Raw genomic sequence first — 27,165 nt, forward strand, 5'->3', positions numbered from 1 at the left:
AGAGCAGCAGCACAACTACTAGACTGGAGAGCAGCAGCACAACTAGTGAAGAGCAGCAGCACATCTACTGGACTGGAGAGCAGCAGCACAACTAGTGGAGAGCAGCAGCACAACTAGTGGAGAGCAGCAGCACAACTACTGGACTGGAGAGCAGCAGCACAACTACTGGACTGGAGAGCAGCAGCACAACTAGTGGAGAGCAGCAGCACAACTAGTGAAGAGCAGCAGCACAACTACTGGACTGGAGAGCAGCAGCACAACTAGTGGAGAGCAGCAGCACAACTACTGGACTGGAGAGCAGCGCAGCAACTACTGGACTGGAGAACAGCAGCACAACTAGTGGAGAGCAGCGCAGCAACTACTGGACTGGAGAACATCAGCACAACTAGTGGAGAGCAGCGCAGCAACTACTGGACTGGAGAACAGCAGCACAACTAGTGGAGAGCAGCAGCACAACTACTGGACTGGAGAGCAGCAGCACAACTAGTGGAGAGCAGCGCAGCAACTACTGGACTGGAGAGCAGCGCAGCAACTACTGGACTGGAGAACAGCAGCACAACTAGTGGAGAGCAGCAGCACAACTAGTGGAGTGGAGAGCAGCAGCACAACTAGTGGAGAGCAGCAGCACAACTAGTGGAGAGCAGCAGCACAACTACTGGACTGGAGAACAGCAGCACAACTAGTGGAGAACAGCAGCACAACTAGTGGAGAGCAGCAGCACAACTACTGGACTGGAGAGCAGCAGCACAACTAGTGGAGAGCAGCAGCACAACTAGTGGACTGGAGAACAGCAGCACAACTAGTGGAGAGCAACGCAGCAACTACTGGACTGGAGAGCAGCACAACTACTGGACTGGAGAGCAGCGCAGCAACTACTGGACTGGAGAACAGCAGCACAACTAGTGGAGAGCAGCGCAGCAACTACTGGACTGGAGAACAGCAGCACAACTAGTGGAGAGCAGCGCAGCAACTACTGGACTGGAGAGCAGCACAACTACTGGACTGGAGAACAGCAGCACAACTAGTGGAGAGCAGTGCAGCAACTACTGGACTGGAGAGCAGCGCAGCAACTATTGGACTGGAGAGCAACACAGCAACTACTGGACTGAAGAACAGCAGCACAACTAGTGGAGAGCAGCGCAGCAACTACTGGACTGGAGAGCAGCGCAGCATCTACTGGACTGAAGAACAGCAGCACAACTAGTGGAGAGCAGTGCAGCAACTACTGGACTGGAGAGCAGCGCAGCAACTACTGGACTGAAGAACAGCAGCACAACTAGTGGAGAGCAGTGCAGCAACTACTGGACTGGAGAGCAGCGCAGCAACTACTGGACTGAAGAACAGCAGCACAACTAGTGGAGAGCAGCGCAGCAAATACTGGACTGGAGAACAGCAGCACAACTAGTGGAGAGCAGCGCAGCAACTACTGGACTGGAGAACAGCAGCACAACTAGTGGAGAGCAGCGCAGCAACTACTGGACTGGAGAGCAGCAGCACAACTAGTGGAGAGCAGCGCAGCAACTACTGGACTGGAGAGCAGCAGCACAACTACTGGACTGGAGAGCAGCAGCACAACTAGTGAAGAGCAGCAGCACAACTACTGGACTGGAGAGCAGCAGCACAACTAGTGGAGAGCAGCAGCACAACTAGTGGAGAGCAGCAGCACAACTACTGGACTGGAGAACAGCAGCACAACTAGTGGACTGGAGAACAGCAGCACAACTAGTGGACTGGAGAGCAGCAGCACAACTAGTGGAGAACATCAGCACAACTAGTGGAGAGCAGCGCAGCAACTACTGGACTGGAGAGCAGCGCAGCAACTACTGGACTGGAGAACAGCAGCACAACTAGTGGACTGGAGAGCAGCGCAGCAACTACTGGACTGGAGAACAGCAGCACAACTAGTGGAGAACAGCAGCACAACTAGTGGAGAGCAGCAGCACAACTACTGGACTGGAGAGCAGCAGCACAACTACTGGACTGGAGAGCAGCAGCACAACTAGTGGAGAGCAGCAGCACAACTAGTGGACTGGAGAACAGCAGCACAACTAGTGGAGAGCAACGCAGCAACTACTGGACTGGAGAGCAGCACAACTACTGGACTGGAGAGCAGCGCAGCAACTACTGGACTGGAGAACAGCAGCACAACTAGTGGAGAGCAGCGCAGCAACTACTGGACTGGAGAACAGCAGCACAACTAGTGGAGAGCAGCGCAGCAACTACTGGACTGGAGAGCAGCACAACTACTGGACTGGAGAACAGCAGCACAACTAGTGGAGAGCAGTGCAGCAACTACTGGACTGGACAGCAGCGCAGCAACTATTGGACTGGAGAGCAACACAGCAACTACTGGACTGAAGAACAGCAGCACAACTAGTGGAGAGCAGCGCAGCAACTACTGGACTGGAGAACAGCAGCACAACTAGTGGAGAGCAGCGCAGCAACTACTGGACTGGAGAACAGCTGCACAACTAGTGGAGAGCAGTGCAGCAACTACTGGACTGGAGAGCAGCGCAGCAACTACTGGACTGAAGAACAGCAGCACAACTAGTGGAGAGCAGTGCAGCAACTACTGGACTGGAGAGCAGCGCAGCAACTACTGGACTGAAGAACAGCAGCACAACTAGTGGAGAGCAGTGCAGCAACTACTGGACTGGAGAGCAGCGCAGCAACTACTGGACTGAAGAACAGCAGCACAACTAGTGGAGAGCAGCGCAGCAACTACTGGACTGGAGAACAGCAGCACAACTAGTGGAGAGCAGCGCAGCAACTACTGGACTGGAGAACAGCAGCACAACTAGTGGAGAGCAGCGCAGCAACTACTGGACTGGAGAGCAGCAGCACAACTAGTGGAGAGCAGCGCAGCAACTACTGGACTGGAGAGCAGCAGCACAACTACTGGACTGGAGAGCAGCAGCACAACTAGTGAAGAGCAGCAGCACAACTACTGGACTGGAGAGCAGCAGCACAACTAGTGGAGAGCAGCAGCACAACTAGTGGAGAGCAGCAGCACAACTACTGGACTGGAGAGCAGCAGCACAACTAGTGGAGAGCAGCAGCACAACTAGTGAAGAGCAGCAGCACAACTACTGGACTGGAGAGCAGCAGCACAACTAGTGGAGAGCAGCAGCACAACTAGTGGAATGCAGCAGCACAACTACTGGACTGGAGAGCAGCAGCACAACTACTGGACTGGAGAGCAGCAGCACAACTAGTGGAGAGCAGCAGCACAACTAGTGAAGAGCAGCAGCACAACTACTGGACTGGAGAGCAGCAGCACAACTAGTGGAGAGCAGCAGCACAACTACTGGAATGGAGAGCAGCAGCACAACTAGTGGAGAGCAGCAGCACAACTACTGGACTGGAGAACAGCAGCACAACTAGTGGACTGGAGAACAGCAGCACAACTAGTGGAGAGCAGCAGCACAACTAGTGGAGAGCAGCAGCACAACTACTGGACTGGAGAGCAGCAGCACAACTACTGGACAGCAACAGCACAACTACTGGACTGGAGAACAGCAGCACAACTACTGGACTGGAGAACAGCAGCACAACTAGTGGAGAGCAGCAGCACAACTACTGGACAGCAACAGCACAATTCCAGCATGTGAGCGGAGGAGGGCAATAAAAAGGTTATTGAAATCACTAACTGGCGTGCTGATTCATTAGTAGAGGGTCCGCACGCAAAAGGTTTATGCTATTTTATTCATTGGGGTAAAAAGTGAAAAGGACAAATATATTTTTGCTGTGAGCAGAGCAGCCCCACTAGTGGGTAACAGTGTGTCCACTTACCAAATGGCACCCTATTCCCTATATAGTGCACTACTTTTGACAAGGGACCATACCACTCTGGTCAAAAGTAGTGTACTATAAAGGGAATAGGGTGCCATTTGGGACACATTCCAGTTTGTATGTAGTGTGTAAGGGAGATCAGATGACTCAGTGAGGAGGACTGCAGAGGAAAACAGAAAGAGTGAGAGTGGCCAAGTGTCACTAAGTGAGAGACGGCAATAGGACTGAGGACAACAAGAGGAAAGGAACAAGAGGTTGTGTCAGGAAGGGGAGGAATGACAAGAAGATGGAGAGACAGACACAGTTGTCCAGTCAGCTAGGAGAGCGAGGACAAGAGCCACTCCAGATGTGTCTGATGATGCCATCTAATGGACAAAGGCTGCTACTGTATGGCCCAGGTGGATCAAAATGAAACATTTTACGTTCAGGTTTGCTTATGAAACAAATTAGCACAAAATGAGATCAACATATTAGATTTTATTTTATGTGGATTTGATCTAAATCGTCCCGAATAGCAACTGAGCAGGCAGGCATTTTCAGGGTACATTACTAAACTCAGCAAAAAAGAAACAACCCTTTATCAGGACCCTGTCTTTCAAAAATAATTCGTAAAAATCAAAATAACTTCACAGATCTTCATTATAAACGGTTTAAACACCGTTTGCCATGCTTGTTCAATTAACCATAAACAATTCATGAACATGCACCTGTGGAACGGTCGTTAAGATACTACCAGCTTACAGACGGAAGGCAATTAAGGTCACAGTTATGAAAACTTAGGACACTAAAGAGGCCTTTCTACTGACTCTGAAAAACACCAAAAGAAAATAGCCCAGGGTCCCTGCTCATCTGCGTTAACGTGCCTTAGGCATGCTGCAAGGAGGCATGAGGACTGCAGATGTGGCCAGGGCAATACATTGCAATGTCCGTTTCTGTGAGACGACTAAGACAGAGCTACAGGGAGACAGGATGGACAGCTGATCATCCTCGCAGTGGTAGACCACGTGTAACAACACCTGCACAGGATCGGTACATCCGAACATCACACCTGCGGGACAGGTACATGATGGCAACAACTGCCTGGGTTACACCAGGAATGCACAATCCCTCCATCAGTGCTCAGACTGTCCGCAATAGGGAGAGAGAGGCTGGACTGAGGGCTTGTTGACTTGTTGCCAGGCAGGTCCTCACCAGACAACACCAGCGACAACGTCGCCTATGGGCACAAACCCACCGTCGCTGGACCAGACAGGACTGGCAAGAAGTGCTCTTCACTGACAAGTCACGGTTTTGTCTCACCACGGGTGATGTTCGTATTTACGTTCATTGTCAAAGGATTGAGCGTTACAATGAGGCCTGTACTCTGGAGCCGGATCGATTTGGAGGTGGAGGGTCCGTCATGGTCTGGGGCAGTGTGTCACAGCATCATCGGACTGAGCTTGGTGGTCCTTCTGTAGCTCAGTTGGTAGAGCATGGCGCTTGTAACGCCAGGGTAGTGGGTTCGATCCCCGGGACCACCCATACGTAGAATGTATGCACACATGACTGTAAGTCGCTTTGGATAAAAGCGTCTGCTAAATGGCATATATATTATATATTATTATATTTAGTCATTGCAGGCAATCTCAACGCTGTGCGTTACAGGGAAGACATCCTCCTGCCTCATGTGGTACTCTTCCTGCAGGCTCATCCTGACATAACCCTCCAGCATGACAATGCCACCAGCCATACTGCTCATTCTGTGCGTGATTTCCTGCAAGACAGAAATGTCAGTGTTCTGCCATGGCCAGCAAAGAGCCCGGATCGCAATCCCATTGAGCACGTGTGGGACCTGTTGGATCGGAGGGTGAGGGCTAGGGTCATTCTGCTCAGAAATGTCTGGGAACATGCAGGTGCCTTGGTGGAAAAGTGGGGTAAAATCTCACAGCAAGAACAGGCAAATCTGGTACAGTCCATGAGGAAGAGATGCACTGCAGTACTTAATGCAGCTCGTGGCCACACCAGATAGTGACTGTTACTTTTGACCCCCCTTTGTTCAGGGACACATTATTACATTTCTGTAGGCACATGTCTGTGGAACTTGTTCAGTTTATGTCTCGGTTGTTGAATCTTGTTATGTTCATACAAATATTTACACATGTTAAGTTTGTTGAAAATAAACGCAGTTGACAGTGAGAGGACGTTTATTTTTTTGCTGAGTTTACATACTGGGGAAAAGCAGGGTAATTTACTAGATTAAGCTATAATTAAGTAGATGTGCTTTATGATAAGGTAAATAAATTATGGTTAAGCATCTTTTAAATGCCTAAATAATCAGGGCACCAAACGAGCATGTACCAAAGTTGCAGAAAGCAAAGGTAAAAGCAGCGCCAGTTGAGTAAGGAACCCTTAATTAAATCGAGCTAAATTAATCTTTAAGCATTTAAATTATGCAAGGGGCTAAGACAGTGCTCTAAATTACTGCAGCACCACAGAAATCGCATTTGATGCTCTCCATAAAGACAAATCCATGTTTCTTTCATGCACAGTAGTTCATATTCCCAATTCTCCCCAAAAAAGAACACAGATTTCATGGCAATCTGTAGAAGTCTATTTCAAAGACAAAAAGGGAATCATATAATATATATTATGGAGCTCAGAACCAAATCAGGGCTCAAGATAATTGCTGCGTAGTGAGGAAATTAAACACTTTCTCTCCAGAAGATTAATTAGATTGACATTAAAGGGATAGAAATGTTTTTTTCAGTCCAACACACACAGGGATAGGCTGAGCGGAACCCCTGATCCACTGCATGGCTTTCAGTCAACAGCTTACCCAGGGTAGGATAGATACTTACGGAAATCCAAAGAGTCTGCAGCAAAAATCATCAAATTAAGATACCTGCACTTTGCAAAATGATGCTTTTCAAGAGCTTCGCTCTGACAGAAGGCTCTCAGAGCTCGACTTCATTTTCAGTTGTAAATAAGCTCTGGGTTTTCTATGCTTACAAGATGAAACGATCACATAAAAGACCTCATTTGTGGACAGATCGGTTACATCCCAAATGGAATCCTATTCCCTTTAGAGTGCACTTCTCTTGAGCAGAGCCCCATGGACCACTATATTTGGAATAGGGTGAAATATGCAATGCAGACTCAGACTGCTAAAAGCATGGCTCACTGATGATCAACATCCTTCTCTCCCAGAGAACTGAATGTACTCAACAAGCACTGATGTGCTAGGCCTAAAATCACTAAATCATTCACTACTAACCTAGTTTTAAATCAACATACTGCTCCGTACTACTTGAAAAGAAAATATACATTTGTTCTCCGAACAACCTTTTACTTCCTTACAATACGTGAGAGTCTTCCATATTTAGACAGTAGACCGTCATGTACAGTAGGGCTGGGAATTACCAGGGACCTCACGATACGATATTATCACGATACTTAGGTGCCGATACGGTATGTATTGTGATTCTCTATGTATTGCGATTCAATACAGGGTGGCAGGTAGCCTAGCTTTTAGAGCTTTGGGCTAGTAACCAAAAGTTTGCTGGATCGAATCACCGAGCTGACATTGCAAAAATCTGCTGTGCTGCCCCTGAACAAGGCCGTTAACCCACTGTTCCCCGGTAGGCCGTCATTGTAAATAAGAATTTGTTCTTGACTGATCAACCTAGCTATATAAAAGTTAAATAAAAAATAAACTGCAATTTGAAGTCTCAAACATATTGCTCACTATATGTCTGCTGCAGAGACAAGAGAGCATGACAAAATTAGTTTTGATCTGTCAGGAAAATAAAAGTGCTGAAAACATGTTGGCTCATTATATAAAAAGAAGACTGATTACAAGCTATGAAGGAAAAATACTGAAGTTTTGGTGTAGGTACAGCAGACTAGTGGTAGCTAACACTACCTATATTAGCAAAAAAAAGCTATACTTTGAGTCAATCAATACATACACTGAACAAAAATATACACATTAAAGATTTGACTGAGTTACAGTTTATACAAGGAAATCAGTCACTTGAAATATATTAATTAGGCACTAATCTATGGATTTCACATGACTGGGCAGGGATGAGCAGCCATGAGAAGTACCCGGCACAAGGTGCACCTGTGTAATGATCATGCTGTTTAACCAGCATCTTGATATTCCACACCTGTCAGGTGGATGGATTATCTTGGTAAAGGAGAAATGCTCACCAACAGGGATGTAAACAACGTTGTGCACAAAATCTTGAAAGAAATACGCTTTTTGTGCGTATGGAAAAGTTTCCAGGTCTTTTATTTCAGCTCATGAAAAAGGGGACTAATAATTTCCATGTTGCGTTTATATTTTTGTTCAGTATAATATTATAATGTGCTGTTTGGGTCACTGCCACACGCAAAACAGAAGTGGTATATAGGACTTAGTGCACCACCGTCTGAGACGAATGGCTGAGGTCAGGACTCATATCAGCAACCTCTGAACTGTTTGCTTAATTGATGGATGCCTGCGAACCTGCAGGAGCCCACTGGTCCTTGAGGACCTGCATAATCCCATGGCAGCCAGCCTCTGCACTGGAAAACATATCAACACTTAGCCTCATTATCTCTGGTTGTCCATGTGAGAAGTGACTGAGTGTCTGCATCCCAAATGGCACCCTATTCCCTATGTAGTAGACTACTTTCGACCAGGGGCCATAAGGTTCTGGTCAAAAGTAGTGCACTATATAGGGAATAGGGAGTCATTGAGACACATGCGAGAAAGTGAAGGAAGCTCCCACAGCTCAGAGGGTGTGGGAGTGGAACACCTGCGTTGTTGAAGTGAGCAGGTGGAAGATTCACGTAAAGTCTCTCCACTACATCCACATCATTATCCAAAGCCATATTGGTAAACAAGCTATACGATTTAATGCAAAATGCTTGAGACAGGCTACCACTCAGACAATGGTCGAGAAGCATTTAACACTCCTACCACATTATGTTTGGAGAATGACCTCTTTGTAATGGCCAAATATCATTAAAAATACCCAACTGGTCCTAATTCTGTAAAGAAATCACCCCAGCCAAGACACCCAGTGAAGTGGCAGAAATTAGGATATTGTGTGGACTTGCCACCCCTCTCTCCCTCCTGCTATGTAGTCACATTTCACTTCTCTCATTATGCAGACCAAGGCTTCTGATCAGCTCAAAAATAATTACAGCGGCCCAACTTTTTTTCAAGGCACAGGAAAGTGGAATTTGAGCACATGTCAAGACACACAGGACGTGCCAGAATATAAATTGGAATTGTTACTGGGTCCTTTTCCCTTTCATTCCTCAGCCTCCTTTCATCGTATTTCCTTGTGGAGTGTGGGGCCGGTGTTGCTGTTGGAAGGTAAATAAAATAAAGCACCTTGGGTGAGAATCGATTGGATCTCCACTTTTGAGACATTTTGCCTTAAATTTCTGACTGGGAGGCCTGGTCTGTTGTCAGAGTGGAGCAGAAGAGGAGAGGATGTAGAAGATGGAGGGACAGATCAACCAAGGTGCCAGAAATCTGAGGTAAAGGTTAAATAGGAGCAATGACTGTCCCTTCAGTCCCTATGATCACCCCACCTCCTCCATCAATCCCTTTGAATTACAAGATTCAATTTTATGCTTCTACCCAGCCATTAACAAGACATGGCTTTGATATAAACTTAAACAAAACTGCTGCCTAGTTTCCAAACTAGATATGGGATTGGAAAAGCAGAGTATTTATTTTGGGATATGGTACAGAGTGAATAACATTATTTAGGTAATGAATAACGGGAATTGGCAAGACAACGCAAAGAAAAGATGAAAGCATGAGTCATAGTAACTGTTTTCCCATTGCTTTGCTGGAGCAGCCAATAGGGTATCTTCAAGGGATAACAGCCTGTTCCTCTGTGTATGCCATCTTAAACCACTGCATGTGGATGTGCTACTAACTACCTCTTTACCCAAACAACTACTCTCACATACTAAATCTGGGCCTACATTCACTATATTTGTTCCAATAAAATATAGGCTTTAGGTTTACTTACAAATATTTTCTCAATGTAGTTGTTATTGTCATTAATATAAAAAAAAAGGTATGTTCTGCCCATCAACGTGCTAAAAACACAAATGCTCCCAACACCACAATCAAACTCTGTGGTCTGGAGAGCTGCACCCGTTATTTGTTGCTTCTTTGAAGGGCAGATTAGAAGGAGAAAAAGGGCATTTTCTGCAGGTAAAGAATGATTAGCATTCATATGTAATGCTTAATTGAAGTAACCTCCTCCCACATCTTCACTAATGGGAGATAGGCTAATCTTGACGAACCAAGCTGGAGCACGCACCCTCACAGAGTTTGGGGATCTGATATTTAACATTCAAATTCCTTTAAGTCCTTTAGAATTCTATCAACAGTGGAGCAGAGGATGTGAGAGATTCACTCCAGGTCTTGGAACCCAAAATATGACCTAATAGCAGCACCATACATATACAAGAACGGCCTGGGTAACACAGTTACGGAGGCCTTTAGCACCTAAAGCTATGTGGCTCCAGACAAGAGAGAGACACTTACCAGCCCCGCAGCTTGTATGCCTCAGGGATGTCTGGGTTGACCATGACGGTGCTGCTGAACGAAGCAGACAGAGATCTTCCCCCATAGTCCGACAGCTTGGCCCCTTTGATGGCCAAGATGGGCTGCCCAGATCCATCAAAGTTCTCTGCCTGCAAATAGAACAGATAGGTTGACTGAGGATACCAACAAGATACACTTTATATGCAAAACTACATGGCCAAATGTATGTGGACACCCATTCAAATTTGTGGATTTTTCAGCCACACCTGTATTTCAGTCACACCCGTTGCTGACAGGTGTATAAAATCATGCACACAGCCATGCAATCTCCATAGACAAACATTGTCAGTAGAATGGCCTTACTGAAGAGCTCAGTGACTTTCAGTGTGGCACCGTCATTAGATGCTACCTTTACAACAAGTCAGTTCCTCAAATTTCAGCCCTGCTAGAGCTGCCCCGGTCAACTTTAAGTGCAGTTACTGTGAAGTGGAAATGTCTAGGAGCAACAATGGCTGAGCGACAAAGTGGTAGGCCACACAAGCTCACAAAACGGACCGCCGAGTGCTGAAGCGCGTAAAAAATGCACACACAAAAAAGCGCCTGTCCTTGCAACACTCACAAGCCAGTTCAAAACTGCCTCGAGGCAACGTCAGCACAAAAAACGGTCCGTCGGGAGACTCATGAAATGGGTTACCATGGCCGAGCAGCAGCACACAAGCTTAAGATCGCCATGGCAAGCGTTGGCTGAAGTGGTGACGCGTTCTCTGGCATGTTGAATCACGCTTCACCATCTGGCAGCCCAACTGACAAATCTTGATTTGGCGGATTCCAGAACAACCTGCACCAATACATAGTGCCAACTGTAAAGTTTGGTGGAGGATGAATAATGTTTTGGGGCTATTTTTCATGGTTTGAACTAGCCCCCTTATCCCTTCAGTGGAACCGCCCCCTTACCCCTTCAGTGGAACCGCCCCTTACCCCTTCAGTGGAACCGCCCCCTTACCCCTTCAGTGGAACCGCCCCCTTACCCCTTCACTGGAACCGCCCCCTTACCCCTTCACTGGAACCGCCCCCTTATCCCTTCACTGGAACCGCCCCCTTATCCCTTCACTGGAACCGCCCCCTTATCCCTTCACTGGAACCGCCCCCTTATCCCTTCACTGGAACCGCCCCCTTATCCCTTCACTGGAACCGCCCCCTTATCCCTTCACTGGAACCGCCCCCTTATCCCTTCACTGGAACCGCCCCCTTATCCCTTCACTGGAACTGCCCCCTTATCCCTTCACTGGAACTGCCCCCTTATCCCTTCACTGGAACTATCTTAATGCTACAGCAAAAAATGACATTCTAGACTATTCTGTGCGTCTAACTTTGTGGCAACAGTTTGGGGAAGGCCTTTTCCTGTTTCTGCACGACAATGCCCCCGTGCACAAAGCGAGGTCCATAGAGAAATGGTTTGTCAAGACCGGTGTAGAATAACTTGTCCTCACTAATGCTCGTGGCTGAACGGAGTCCCTGCAGCAATTTTCCAACATCTAGTAGAAAGCCTTCCCAGAAGATTGGAGGCTGTTATAACAGCAAACCAACTGCATATTAATGACCATGATTTTGGAATGAGATGTTCGATGAGCAGCTGTCCACATACACTACATGGCCAAAAGTATGAGCAGTGGGGAAGAAAAACTAAGTGAAAAATATTAAATGCAATTCTGCATTTACTAAAGCTTATTGTTCTTTATGAACTATACATGTTGTGTACCTCTGCAAGTCCCCCTGGATAGGGGATATCTGCAGAACAAATAAAGAGGGAACATTGTGTTGTAGTTGTCAGAATGAAAGAAATGGTGGCAAACTAAGCATAGCCACGGCCACGTATAAAACCAAATGCTGGAGCTAGGTTCTTTCATCACAATGTGACATGGTATTTACTCAGTGACTTCAACCACATCAGCTTCTATTAAACCCACAGAGAGAGCCCACTGCGCAAATCTCCTCTGCCTATTCAAATTGCTTAACAGACATTTCCAAACACAGGGAGGCATACGGCTCATAACACCTTTTCAATTAGGAGAGGTGTACTGTACCCCTTCCTGGGACGCTGGCTGACAGGACAAAGGGACACAAATCATGAAGGTGCTACAGCATGTCACCCAGCATGAGAGAAAGTGACTTTCATCCTCTCTTTATCAAGCAGGACTGTCCCCTTGTGTCCAGACGCATATAGAGCATCTATATGGCTGTGCTGGTCTTTCCCCCAGTCCTCACCTCCTCTCCCCACAGGGTGACCTCCACCAGTTTACCAGACTGGTCCATCAGGTTGAGCGTCCTCTTGGAGACCTCACGGTTGTTCTTGGTGGTGAGGCGGGTCACGTCAGCCACGCTCTTACACACTCCAATCACATCTGGAAAACACACACGGTCAACTTATTAGCGCAGTAGACTATGAGCAGCATTACTATGGAGAACCTTGAATGACCCAGGAGAAAAAACAGACTTATATTATAAGTATTGATCACGTATGTGGAATGTCCATAGATAGGTGAATACATTTTCAACACAGGTGACATCATGAGTACAGTACACATTTTTCACTCCATTGAAGTCAGACACACTGACTGATCTAAGTCACTATACATCCTAAATAATTATCCTCACGGGGCAGCAGGGAGCCTAGAGGTTAAGAGCGTTGGGCGTTTAATTCCCCGAGCCGACTATGTGAAAAATCTGCCGATGTGCCCTTGAGCAAGGCACTTCACCCTAATTGCGCCTGTAAGTAACTCTGGATGGAAGCTCAAATATAAATAATTTATAGATCAGTCAGTGTGATGCTCCCTAACACAGCCTCTCATCACTCTCCCAGCCTGACGGATGTAGCCTATTCATTGTTAATATTATCACTGTCTCAAGATTTTTTACATAAACTAAAAGCAGTCAATTCTCCTTTATGTACTCGAAACAGAACTCGGTGTATTTTTGTAGAACCCTTATAAGGGAAGTGTAAAGACAAAATGACAAAGTGCTAAATAATATCACATTGAAGTAACGGAACAACTTGCGTTACGGGTGTGAAGGAAAAGGACAGTATTTTGGGAGAACAGACATATAGGAAAAAGTCAGAATATCAAAGTCTTACAGTAAAATATAAACAGACACTTTGAAAGGAAGGCTTGGCTACACACAAAAACAACGATGAAAATATTAACATTATCATATATACAGTACCAGTCAAACATTTGGACACCTACATCCAGAGTTTCTTTATTTTTACTATTTTCTACATTGTAGAATAATAGTGAAGACAACAAAACTATGAAACACATATGGAATCATGTAGGAATGAACAATAGTGTCAAATCAAAATATTTGAGATTCTTCAAAGCAGCCACACTTTATCTTGACAGCTTTGCACACTCTTGGCATTCCCTCAACCAGAAACACCTGGAATACTTATCCAACAGTCTTGAAGGAGTTCCCATATGCTGAGCACTTGTTGGCTGCTTTTCCTTCACTCCAACACATCCCAAACCATCTCAATTGGGTTGAGGTTATCTGATGCAGCACTACATCACTCTCCTTCTTGGTCAAATAGCCCTTACACAGCATGGAGGAGTTTGGGTCATTGTCCTGTTGAAAAACAAATGATAGTCCCACTAAGTGCAAACCAGATGGTATGGCGTATTGCTGCAGAGTACTGTGGACACCTTGCTGATTAAGTGTGCCTTGAATTCTAAATAAATCACTGACAGTGTCACCAGCAAAGCACGCCCACACCATCACACCTCCTCCTCCATGCTTCACGGTGGGAACCACATACGCGGAGATCATCCGTTCACTTACTCCACGTCTCACAAAGACATGGTGGTTGGAACCAAAAATCTCTAATTTGGACTCTTCACACCAAATGACCAAATGGTTTCTTTGTAGCACGTCAACCATGAAGGCCTGATTTCAAGCAGTCTCCTCTAAACAGTTGATGTTGACGTCTCTGTTACTTGGACTCCGTGAAACATTTATTTGGGCTGCAATTTCTGAGGCTGCTAATTCAAATGAACTTATCCTCTGCAGCAGACGTTGGGTCTTCCTTGCCTGTGTCGGTCCTCATGAGAACCAGTTTCATCATAGTACTCGATAGTTTTTGCGACTTTTTTTATTTAACCCCCCCACCCCACCACCTTTATTTAACCAGGTAGGCCAATTGAGAACAAGTTCTTATTTACAACTGCGACCTGGCCAAGATAAAGCAGAGCAGTGCGACAAAAACAACAACATACAGTCAATAACACAATAGACAAATCTATATACAGTATGCAAATGTAGTATGATTAGCGAAGTAAGGCAATAAAAATTGGCCATAACGGTGATAGATGTGATAGATGTGCTGCAGGTAAAGAATGATTAGTGATAGATGTGATAGATGTGCAAGTAGAGATAATGGGGTACAAAATAGCATAACAATAACATGGGGATGGGGTAGTTGGGTGGGCTATTTACAGATGGGCTGTGTACAGGTGCAGTGAGGTGATCTAAGTCTCCAGCTTCAGTGACTTGCGCAATTCGTTCATCGTTGGCAGCAGAGAACTGGAAGCAAAGGCGGCTAAAGGTGATGTTGGCTTTGACCAGTGAAATATACCTGCTGGAGCGTTCTATGGGTGGGTGTTGCTATGGTGACCAGTGAGCTGAGATAAGGCAGGGCTTTACCTAGCAAAGACTTAGATGACTTGGAGCCAGTGGGTTTGGCGACAGATATGTAGCGAGTGCCAGCCAATGAGAGCACACAGGTCGCAGTGGTGGGTAGTTTATGGGGCTTTGGTGACAAAACAGATGGCACTGTGATAGACTACATCCAATTTGTTGAGAAGAGTGTTGGAGTCTATTTTGTAAATGTCATTGCTGAAATCAAGAATCGGTAGTATAGTCGGTTTTACGAGGGTATGTTTGGCAGCACGAGTGAAGGAGGCTTTGTTGCGAAATATGAAGTCAATACTAGATTTCATTTTGGATTGTAAATGCTTAATGTGAGTCTGGAAGGAGAGTTTACAGTCTAACCAGACAGCTCGGTATTTGTAGTTGTCCACATATTCTAAGTCAGAACCATCCAGAGCAGTGATGCTAGTCGGGCGGGCGTGGGCAGCGGCCGTTTGAAGAGCATGCATTTAGTTATACTTTCATTTAAAAGCAGTTGGAGGCGACGTAAGGAGTGTTGTATGGCATTGAAGCTCTTTGGAGGTTTGTTAACTTCTTAAGGTATAGGGGGCAGCATTTTCACTTTTGGATAAATAGCGTGCCCAATTTCAACTTCCTGCTAATCATGCCAAGAATATAAGATATGCATATTATTATTAGTGGATTTGGATAGAAAACACTCTGAAGTTTCTAAAACTGTTTGAATCATGTCTGTGAGTATAACATAACTTATGTAGCAGGCAAAACCCTGAGGACTAACCGTTCAGAATTTCTTTTTTTGAGGTCTCTGTCTGTTCAGTGAAATTCTAATTGGGAAACGATATTTCTTAGGCACTTGTTTTCAGTTCCTACCACTTCCACTGGATGTCACCAGTCTTTGGAATTTGGTTGAGGTTATTCATTTGTGCAATGAAGAAGTAGGGCCATCCTGGAAAAGGGTAAAGCTGTTGAGAGTTGCGTAAGACTTGAAAAGTAGCGTTAGTTTCCTCTCGTCCTCTATTGAAAACAGATAGACCAGTCTTCAATTTGATCGATTTATTAACATTTAAAAATACCTAAAGTTGTATTACAAAAGTAGTTTGAAATATTTTGGCAAAGTTTATAGGCAACTTTTGAAATATTTTGGAAGCTCTTTTTTTCTGGATCAAATGCAACAAATAAATTCCCCATTTCGGATATATATGGACGGAATTAATGGAACAAAAGGACCAATTGTGATGTTTATGGGATATATTGGAGTGCCAACAAAAGAAGTTCGTCAAAAGTAAGGCATGTTTTATATTTTATTTCTGCATGTTTTATATTTTATTTCTGCGTTTTGTGTAGCGCCTGCAGGGTTGAAATATGCTACCCTCTTTGTTTACTGTTGTGCTATCATCAGATAATAGCTTCTTATGCTTTTGCCGAAAAGCCTTTTTTTAAATCTGACATGTTGGCTGGATTCACAACGAATGTAGCTTTAATTGAGTATCGTACATATGTGTAATTTAATGAAAGATTTTTATATCGATTTATTTGAATTTGCCGCGCTGCATTTTCCCTGGTTTTTGGCCAAGTGGGACGCAAGCGTCCCCTATACCATAAGAAGTTAAGAGTGTCCAAAAGAAGGGCCTGCTGTATACAGAATGCTGTCGTCTGCGTAGAGGTGGATCAGAGAATCACCAACAGCAAGAGCGACATCATTGATGTATACAGAGAAAAGAGTCGGCCCGAGATTTGAACCCTGTGGCACCCCCATAGAGACTGCCAGAGGTCCGGACAACAGGCCATCAAACTTGACACACTGAACTCTGAGTAGTTGGTGAACCAGGCGAGGCAGTCATTTGAGAAACCAAGGCGATTGAGTCTGCCGATATGAATACGGTGATTGACAGAGTCGAAAGCCTTGGCCAGGTCGATAAAGACTGCTGCACAGTACTGTCTTTTGTCGATGGCGGTTATGATATCGTTTAGGACCTTGAGCGTGGCTGAGGTGCACCCATGACCAGCTCTGAAACCAGATTGCATAGTGGAGAAGGTACAGTTGGATTCAAAATGGTCAGTGATCTGTTAACTTGGCTTTTGAAGACTTTAGAAAGGCAGGGCAGGATGGATACAGGTCTGTAAGAGTTTGGTTCTAGCCCAGCTGATGTGTAGGGGTCCAGATTTTGCAGCACTTTCAGAACATCAGCTATCTGGACTTGGTGGGTGAAGGAGAAGCAGGGGAGGCTTGGGAAAGTTGCTGCGGGGGGGTGCAGAGCTGTTGGCCAGGGTAGGGTTAGCCAGGTGGAAAGCATGGCCGGCCGTAGAAAAATGCTTATTGAAATTCTCGACCACCGTAGATTTATCGACTGCACTTGAACAAACTTTCTAAGTTCTTGTAATTTTCCAGAATGACTGACCCTCATATCTTAAAGTAATTTCTCTTTGCTTATTTGAGTTGTTCTTGACATAATATGGACACACTCTTCTACCTAATAGGGCCATCTTCTGTATACCACCCCTACCTTGTCACAACACAACTGATTGGCTCAAATACATGAAGGAAAGAAATTCCACAAATTAACTTTAAACAAGGCACACCTGTTAATTGAATTGCATTCCAGGGCACTACCTCGAAGCTGGTTGGGAGAATAATAAGAGAGTGTAAAGCTGTCATCAAGGCAAAAGGGTGGCTATTTGAAGACTCAAATATAAAATATATTTTGATTTGTTTAACTCTTTTTTTGGTTACTACATGTGTGTAATTTCATAGTTTTGATGTCTTACATACAATCATACTCGAAACCATCTACAATAACTTTTCTTCAAAAACATTACGATGTGACACTTCCTGTCCAAAACAGCGTTCTATCTTAGCACTCAATGGACTAAAAATGTGTTTGATATTGAAACACAGCCATTGCCAAGAGATATGAAATCTGATTGACTAAAAACCTTTTTATTTTTACTTTGTATCCTACATTATAGTAACAATAACACTACATTAGGAAAACAAAGGCCAACTGTAGTCTGTACTTCAAAAATACACACATTCAAGGTAAATACAAAAGTAGTTGAATTAGGAAATAAGCTATTAAGTGTTTTCATGCTCAGGTTGACCTTACTTTGTAATTGCCCACCACTAGTCCTTGAAAAGACCCTGACCAACTATCTATGGAATAAGTCAGAAAGACAAACACCCATTCCCATTCTAAATAAATCACATTTCCACATATAAATATTGATCGTGTGTGAGTCTCCTGGGTCACTCAAGGTCCTACAGCTCTCCACAACACATTCATTCAGGGAAATGGGGCAATTTATCCTGTTCAGATTAAGTGTGAGGTCACTGCCTATCCAGCATCTCCTGGTCACTTGGCACATGCATTACTAATGTTTATCATGATGCATATATTGGAATGGGAAACAAAAATAAAACAAAATCGACATTGCTGCTAATTTATCCTGAGTATAGATTCATGTTAACCTGCTATCAGGGTGAGCTGATGCATAGCCATGGATCCCTGCCAGGGGACCAAAGCCAATGAGATGTTATCGGTGACATTACTATTTTATGGCTGCGTCCCAAATGGTTCCTGGATTCTTCCGATGGCATTGAGTACACATTAGTCATTAGCTTCATCAATAAGTGCACGTTTACAGGCAACATCCGCACTGAGCTAAAACGTAGAGCTGCCGCTCTCAAGGAGCAGGAATCTAACCCGGACGCTTATAACCCTCCGACCAACCATCAAACAGGGAAAGCGTCAATACAAGACGAGGGATGAAACAGTTACACGATAAAATTCCCTACGATTAGTATTACCGTTTCAAATTTGAATTCTCATTAAAACCGTGTTTGATTACCACGGTTTGAAAAACCCCCAGTAACTGTCCAGCATCAACCAAAATTAGCAACAGTCTGACGCAGGCGCAGCATGGAACTTAGGTTTTGTTGTGTGTGAAAACATGGTGGAAGGCAGTGACAACACTCGGGAGATTTTTCAGCCTTCTAAGAGGACCAAATTAGAAGGGTGGTCGTATTTTGGGTTTTACAAGAGTGCGGAGGGAAACTTAATCGAAGATGGTCACCCCGTCTGCAGAACACACAAAAACATAAATAATAATCGCTGCGAAAGGGGGCAACACTTCCCACTATTTTATAGCGAATGCAAGGCAAGTTAACTTTCAGCTCAATGCATGATGTGGGGACTTCGGAATGGGGGAAAATGTCATGGTTTGTCTGTCTAACTTGCTAATAGCTTGTCAATAACATAAACTGAAGATTTCAGTGTTAATGACTCTTGTAAAAACTACAAGTTGTTATGCTGCTGTATGCAGACTATTCGCCCATTGCACACGATAACACGTTATGTAGTTTAGTCACCCAAACAACATATTTTGTTCATTTAAAATCCGACAGACTTGGTTATAAGTGCTCCAACGAGAGAAACACTATAGACTCCTACACAAGTCAAATTGTTGTGCTCATTGCAATTACTATCACGGTCTTCTTGAGACTAATTTGCATTTATGTAAATTGTGCATGGGGTCATTGCATATACTCAAATGCAACACAGAAGATAGACTGTGTGAATAATAATAAAACATTTGCTATTCCCTTGTTTACAGTGTGGGCATGCAGCAGGCAAACCCAGTGATGCTACCGGTCCCTCCTCGTTTACAGTTGTGACAGACACTGAGCAAGCATTTAAAAAGGCAGGCTGCTTATGCACCCACATCAAAAAATGTCAAGACCTCACTGCAGCCCTTTCATATATCATTGGACAAAGGACATGATGTCATTTCAAATTGTTGAGAGGCCTGGCTTTCTGAGGCGGATGGATGGTTGCCGTGCCTCACTACAAAGTGAGTGCTGCTAATTGTATTTGTTGTTTGTTTATTTGATTTGCTTACTCAAGGTTATGTTAACTTAAACCTGCAAGAGGGAAACGATTACCTCTCATGGCCACATGGTGCCATCTTTAATGTTAATGCTATTATTTTAATGATTAGGCACACAAAAAGTGCATAGTGCTGCTAATTGTATTTGTTGGTTTTCAATATAAAACTTGGTGACATGATTTCAGTGTGTGTATTAGTACATTTTAAACACCTCCAGCACGTTTTAACAACAGGGCGATAATACTGATAACCGTGATCATGTCACTATAATCCTGATATGAAATGTTCATACTGTTTCATCTCCATACAGGACAAAGATTGAATCCTACTACACTGGCTCCGTTGCTCGTCGGATGTGGCAGGGCTTGCAAACTATTATGGACTACAAAAGGGAAGCACAGCCGCGAGCTGCACAGTGACACGAGCCTACCAGTCGAGCTAAATGACTTCTTGGCACACTTTGAGGCAAGCAACACTGAAGCATGCGTGAGGTTACAAGCTGTTCCATACGACTGTGATCACACTCTCCGTAGCCAATGTGAGTAATACCTTCAAAAACATGTTAACATTCACAAGGCCAGAGGATTACCAGGACGTGTACTCCGATAATGCACTAATCAACTAGCAAGTGTCTTCCCTGACATTTTCAACCTCTCCCTGAACTAGTCTGTAATACCAACATGTTTCAAGCAGACCACCATAGTCCCTGTGCCCAAGAACACCAAGGTAACCTGCCTAAATGACTACTGGCCCATACCACTCATGTCTGTAGTCATGAAGTGCTTTGAAAGGCTGGTCATGGCTCACATCAACACCATTATAGCAGAAACCCTAGACCCACTACTATTTGCATACCGCCCCAACCGCTACTGCCCTCCAGACTGCCCTATCCCACCTGGACAAAAGGAACATCTATGTGCTCATTGACTACAGCTCAGCATTCAACACCATAGTGCCGTCAAAGCTCATCACTAAGCTTAGGACCCTGGGATTAAACACCTCCCTCTGCAACTGGATCCTGGACTTCCAAATGGGTCACCCCTCCCAGGTGCTAAGGGTAAGTAACAACACATCTGCCACACTGACCCTCAATATGGAGGCCCCTCAGGGGTACGTGCTCAGTCCCCTCCTGTACTCCCTGTTCACACATGACTGCATGGCCAAGCACGACTCCAACACCATCATTACGTTTGCTGACAACACAACAGTGCCTGATCACTGACAACGATGTGACAGCCTACAGGAAGAAGATCAGAGAACTGGCAGTGTGGTGCCAGGATAACAACCTCTCCCTCAACGTGATCAAGGGGGGGATGATCGTCAACCACAGGAAAAGGTAGGGCGAACATGCCCCCATTCTCATCGACGGGGCTGTAGTGTAGCTGGTTGAGAGCTTCAAGTTCCTTGGTGCCCACATCACCAACGAACTGTCATGCTCCAAACACAACAAGACAGTTGTGAAGAGGGCACGACAACAACTATTCCCTCAGGAGACTGAAAAGATTTGGCATGGGTCCTCAGTTCCTCAAAAAGTTCTACAGCTACACCATCCTGACTGGTTGCATCACTGTCTGGTATGGCAACTGCTCAGCCTCCGACCGCAAGGCACACCAGAGGGTAGTGCGTACGGCCCAGTACATCACCGGGGCCAAGCTTCCTGCCATCTAGGACCTCTATACCAGATAGTGTCAGGGGAAGGTCCTAAAAATTGCCAAAGACTCCAGTCACAGACTGTTCTCTCTGCTACTGCATGGCAAGCGGTACCGGAGTGCCAAGTCTAGGTCCAAGAGGGTTCCCCTAAGCCATAAGACTCCTGAACAGCAAACCAAATGACTACCCGGACTATTTGCATTGACCCCCCCCATTGTACGCTGCTGCTACTCTGTTTATTATCACTTTACCTCTACCTACATGTACATATTACATCGACTAACCTGTGCCCCTGCACCCTATATAGTAGTGCACTATATAGGGAATAGGGTGTCATTTGGGAGCTGCCTATTCTTTCTGCCATCTTAATTCATTCAGTCTTTGTTAGGTTACAACTCATTTAAGCATGATTAAGAAGATATCTTCAACATCACAGGGTTGGCTGGGCTGACGCCTGATATTACCATCATTACAACTAGGGATGAGTCCAAATGGCATCCCATTCTCTACATAGTGCACTACTTTTGACCGGAGCCATATAGTTCACAGGTAGTGCATTGCCATTTGGGATGCTGTCTATGGTTTCTTATTCTCCCTCCTCTCCTCACCGGGCTCCGCCATAGGGCCCAAAGTCAATCTGCGCCACAGGACACTACTGTCATCAGCATTATTAATGACTTTTATCCCTGCTCTTACCTAAACCACCCGAGCACAACCCCCTGCTACCGTAGCATCCATTCCTATGATAGGATAATAATAAGCCAAGTGTGTTGACGGTTATCACGCCCCGCCAGCCCTGCCTGGACCACCCTTCCTCTTTGCTCCTCCCTTGCTACACCTGCACCTTACCCAAAATGGCGTCCTTTTCTCGGGCCTCCAGGTCAGCGATGGAGATGAAGTTGCACTGCACCATGGGTACGTCCTGGGTGTCCTCACAGGGGATGATGGTGGATTCTCCATTTAGGGTCATCTCATAGTCATTCTTCAGGGACGAGTACTGCTTGTTGGCGATCTTCAGTGATCCTTTGGAGATGTAGAACACCTGGGCATGAATAAAAGTAGGTGTAAATCTAAAGTGGATTTGGGCACAGGATTCATTTCTGTTGAATATTGATGTAGGAACTAAATCAAGCCTGGCAGAGGATCTGTAGCATAGGATCATTTTGCTACTGTCCTTTGACTCAATTTGGAGAGAATCATTCATCATCTCATTACACCAAATCATATCCAATTCAGCACATTGTACAAATCAAGAAGTATTGGCAATAGCACATTGAGATGAATTACTCAGTTGCCCCAAATCTGTGAAAGTGACAAGCATATGGTAGATAAGCATCCTTAATAGGAGGCAGTTCCTCTCACCTTGCCAGTCTCGATGATGCTGTAGAACTTGTCCACCTCCTGGGTAAAGGCAGTCACTCTGATCTCTCCCTGCATTAACACACAACACAGTCAGCAATGGACTAGCTCCACACAATCCAATACGGCAACATGAGAAAATGCAAACAGAAAGGGTTACTCACACTTTCATCCACAATCTCCATATAGAACAGCTTGCCATCCCCACGAGAGTTGCTCCAGGTGCGGATGCCGCTCTTGTTGGTGACACGTGCTCGGATGGTCCACCTGAGAGAAAATAACCAGTTTATGTTGCTGTTGGATGGACCTCTATTCCTTGAAAATACCATGACCAACTATCTATGAAATAAATCACAAAAACATCCCCAAATACAAATCAAACAAACAGTCATTATTCCATTCTATGACTAAAGAGTATGGAATAACAGGATTATCATGACTTAAGAATAAACATTCGGGCAAGAGATCATGTTGTTTGAGATGTTCGCCAAAGTGATAGGTTGCATCCCAAAAGGCACCCATTCCCTATATAGTAGACTACTTTAAAGTAGTACACTATATTGGGAATATGGGGCTATTTGGGACGCAACCATAGACGGGTATAAGAAGACTACTCACTTTGACTGGTAGGGGTTGAGGCTGGCAATGGGCACGACTTTGGAGGATCCCCCAGGAGTGCTGGGCATTGCAGACAGAGGCATGGCCTTCTTCCCCCCAAACTCTCTGCTGGGACCTTTGTTCATGGTGCCTAAATGATAGATAGGAAAATGAGAGAACAGAGAGCTATTAGTGCATATAGAGAGCAGTGAGAGTGGCAAACTCAACAAAATAGACATCCATAACTTATCAGGGCTGAAACTCCCTGATCACTGTAATTCTCACTTCATGAGAGTAGTCTCACGTAACAGAAAAACTTATATCATGAAGAGTAGCCGATTTATTGCGGTAGATTTGGGATAGTAGGAGAGCGGAAACAACACCCCAGACCAACTAAGTTCTGAGTTTGTGAGATGGTGTTTTAGTGAGAGATGATTCATGTATCAGACTCAAAGCAGACAGAAGTGTGAAACAAAACCCCAGACCAACTAAGTTCTGAGTTTGTGAGATGGTGTTTTAGTGAGAGATGATTCATGTATCAGACTCAAAGCAGACAGAAGTGTGAAACAAAACCCCAGACCAACTAAGTTCTGAGTTTGTGAGATGGTGTTTTAGTGAGAGATGATTCATGTATCAGACTCAAAGCAGACAGAAGTGTGAAACAACAAACCAAAGCTGCTCTTCCCACAGGAGATTGGTGCATACGGCCTGACTGAGGGTTCTCTGTTCGGACAAGCACTAACTGCACATTTGATTTGTGTGCGTCTCACACTGTGGATTACAGTTCAAAGTGTCAACTTTGCCAACAACTGCATTTCTAGTAATTAAGCCCCCAGATCCAGCAGCACAGCACAGCCACACAACTGAACAATAACAACTGTGCTGATGAGGAGGATGAAGCTCACCATCACTACTTCAATTCCCTAACTCCAGATTAGTGGGATGAATACCTACGACCCAGACCATAAAAATAAGCTCCTGAAGTCATAGATTGGGCTAAGAGTTTATCGGACGTGGTTCACAAAATGCCCTATGATACTGTAGGTTAGCACTAAGAAACCATTCCTTGAGCCATGCACATTTTCATGAAATCCCTGCTTAAACACTTGTACTGTGTAATGATTAGAAATGTTTGTCACGAGAGATTATTAACATTTATTTAGTTACCTGCACCCTTCTTCTTTTAGCTATTTAGTGAGAATATGTATTATTAAAAAATTCCATTTAAAAAAAATGTAAAAGCAAAATTCAAGTAGAATAACTAAATACACAGTACCAGTCTGATGTTTGGATGTTTAGACACACCTACTCATTCAAGGGTTTTTCTTTATTTGTAGTATTTTCTACATTGTAGAATAATAGTGAAGACATCAAAACTATTAATTAACACATATGGAATCATGTAATAACCACAAAAAAGTTTCACAAATATAAAACATAATTTTGTTTTTCGTATTATGGCAAGAAAAGCTCAAATAAGCAAAGAGAAATGGCAGTCCATCATTACTTGAAGACATGAAGGTCAGTCAATCCAGAACATTTCAAGACCTTTGAAAGTTTCTTCAAGTGCAGTCGCAAAAACCATCATGCACTCCGACACTGGCTCTAATGAGGACCACCACAGGAAAGGAAGACCCAGAGTTACCCCTGCTGCAGAGGATAAGTTCATTACTTGGGGCGGCAGGTAGCCGAGTAGTTAGAGTGTTGGGGCATTAACCGAAAGGTTGCTAGATCGAATCCCCGAGCTGACAAGGTAAAAATCTGCCGGTCTGCCTCTTCCTAGGCAGTCATTGTAAATAAGAATTTGTTCTTAACTGACTTGCCTAGTGAAAAAAAAAATACAGTTACCAGCCTCAGAAATTACAGCCCAAATAAATGCTTCACAGAGTTCAAGTAACAGACATCTCCAAAATAAACTGTTCCGAGGCGACTGTGTGAAAATCAGGCCTACGTGGCCGAATTGCTGCAAAGAAACCACTACTAAAAGGACATCAATAAGAAGAGACATTGGACCGGTGGAAATCTGTCCTTTGGTCTGATGAGATTTTTGATCTTTGTGAGACACAGAGTAGGTTTACAGATGATCTCCGCATGTGTGGTTCCCAACGTGTGGTGTGGGGGTGCTTTGCTGGTGACACTGTTAGTGATATAATTAGAATTCAAAGCAAATGTTATCAGCACGGCTACCACAGCATTCTGCAGTGATATGTGATCCCATCTGGTTTGCACTTAGTGGTAATCTCATTTGTTTTTCAACAGGACAATGACCCTAAACACACCTCCAGGCTGTGTAAGGGCTTTTTGACCAAGAAGGAGAGTGATGGGGTGCTGCATCAGATGACCTGGCCTCCACAATCACCGACCACAACCCAATTGAGATGGTTTGGAATGAGTTGGATTGCAGAGTGAAGGAAAAGCAGCCAACAAGTGCTCAGCATATATGTGGGAACTCCTTCAAGACTGTTGGAAAAGTATTCCAAGTGAAGCTGGTTGAGAGAATGCCAAGAGTGTGCAAAGTTGTCAACAAGGCAAAGGGTGGCTACTTTGAAGAACCTAAAATATATTTTTGATTTGTTTAACACTTTTTTGGTTACTTCATTATTCCATGTGTGTTATTTACAAGGTAGAAAATAGTAAAAAATAAAGAAAAACCCTTGAATGATACTATATGTATATTTTGGAATCAATGTCAGTAGCATATTATCTCTCATGGCATGATTACCATTTTAATCTGGTACTAATTATAACTAGGTGCTTAACTAATTACTTGATGAAAAGGGAACTGTCGGAGTTAAGATTAAGTTAGTGTAGCTCAGTTGATAAGAGCATGGCGCATGCACCAGGGTTGTGGGTTCGATTCCCATGGGGGACCCGTATGAAAATGCATGCACCCACTACTGTAAGTTGCTCTGGATAAGAGTGTCTGCAAAATGAAACATGTAAGGAGCTGAAACTTATCAGTCAATAGTACTGTATATTCAGTAGATCTGAGGATTTTAACCAAGATTTGTCCATTTTGCATAAATGTTGCCATCTACTGGAAACAAACTAAATTACCTATTCAATAACCTATATTGAAGTGTTTTGCAACCTTCAAACCCACTAAGAATTAATATAGCTGCAAAACATTAGGAATTTATCTTGAGAATACAGTCCATTAATGACCCAATCTCTCAATTCAAATCCTGCTACAGGATGTGAAAAGGCATTAGATTTAAAAGCACAGTGGGTGATCTAGAATTGTTTACCATAATTTCCATTCTGGGGCTGCAGGGGGTGGACTGAGGGATTGGGGGCTGACTGTGGGGCTTTACTCTGACCTGCAAGGGAGGTGAGGGAGTGAAAGGTAAAAACTCAAGTAAGCTGCACATTCAACATTGTAGGTTATATGCATGTCTGGATTCAAACATTTGTTCATCTTCACTCCCCCTAAGCCTTATGATATGGTGATTGAGTATGGGATGAAGACTCGCCTTCCACGTAAGGCGTGGGCTCTCCGATCTTTCCAGCCACCTCATCAGCAGACTTCACCACCTCCATGTCTAATATGACCACCACATGCCTGAACAGAAGAACAGCAATAAACAGATTAACAATTGCATTGTAAATTATATTCCAAAGACTAAACACATGGTTGATAAACAACAAAAAGTGTGTCTGTGCATATCCATTGTGTG

At 44.4% G+C, this 27,165-nt stretch overlaps 1 protein-coding gene across 2 annotated transcripts in view; it reads right to left on the reverse strand.

Moving 5' to 3' along the window:
* Positions 1-27,165, reverse strand: part of rpa1 (replication protein A1) — a 91,780-nt gene that overhangs the window by 62,297 nt on the left and 2,318 nt on the right. The window contains exons 5-12 of one of the 2 annotated variants that reach the window (XM_035743486.2): positions 26,962-27,050; positions 26,737-26,808; positions 23,510-23,639; positions 23,056-23,158; positions 22,895-22,963; positions 22,382-22,574; positions 12,599-12,735; positions 10,334-10,482 (exon numbers count right to left, since the gene is read on the reverse strand). In XM_035743486.2, coding sequence (XP_035599379.1) covers positions 10,334-10,482; positions 12,599-12,735; positions 22,382-22,574; positions 22,895-22,963; positions 23,056-23,158; positions 23,510-23,639; positions 26,737-26,808; positions 26,962-27,050 — 942 coding nt within the window. The remainder of the gene's footprint in view (positions 1-10,333; positions 10,483-12,598; positions 12,736-22,381; positions 22,575-22,894; positions 22,964-23,055; positions 23,159-23,509; positions 23,640-26,736; positions 26,809-26,961; positions 27,051-27,165) is intronic. The other variant, XM_035743575.2, reaches the window with a different exon arrangement.

The sequence above is a fragment of the Oncorhynchus keta genome, chromosome 1, assembly GCF_023373465.1.
Source record: "Oncorhynchus keta strain PuntledgeMale-10-30-2019 chromosome 1, Oket_V2, whole genome shotgun sequence".
NCBI classification, from domain to species: Eukaryota; Metazoa; Chordata; class Actinopteri; order Salmoniformes; family Salmonidae; genus Oncorhynchus; species Oncorhynchus keta.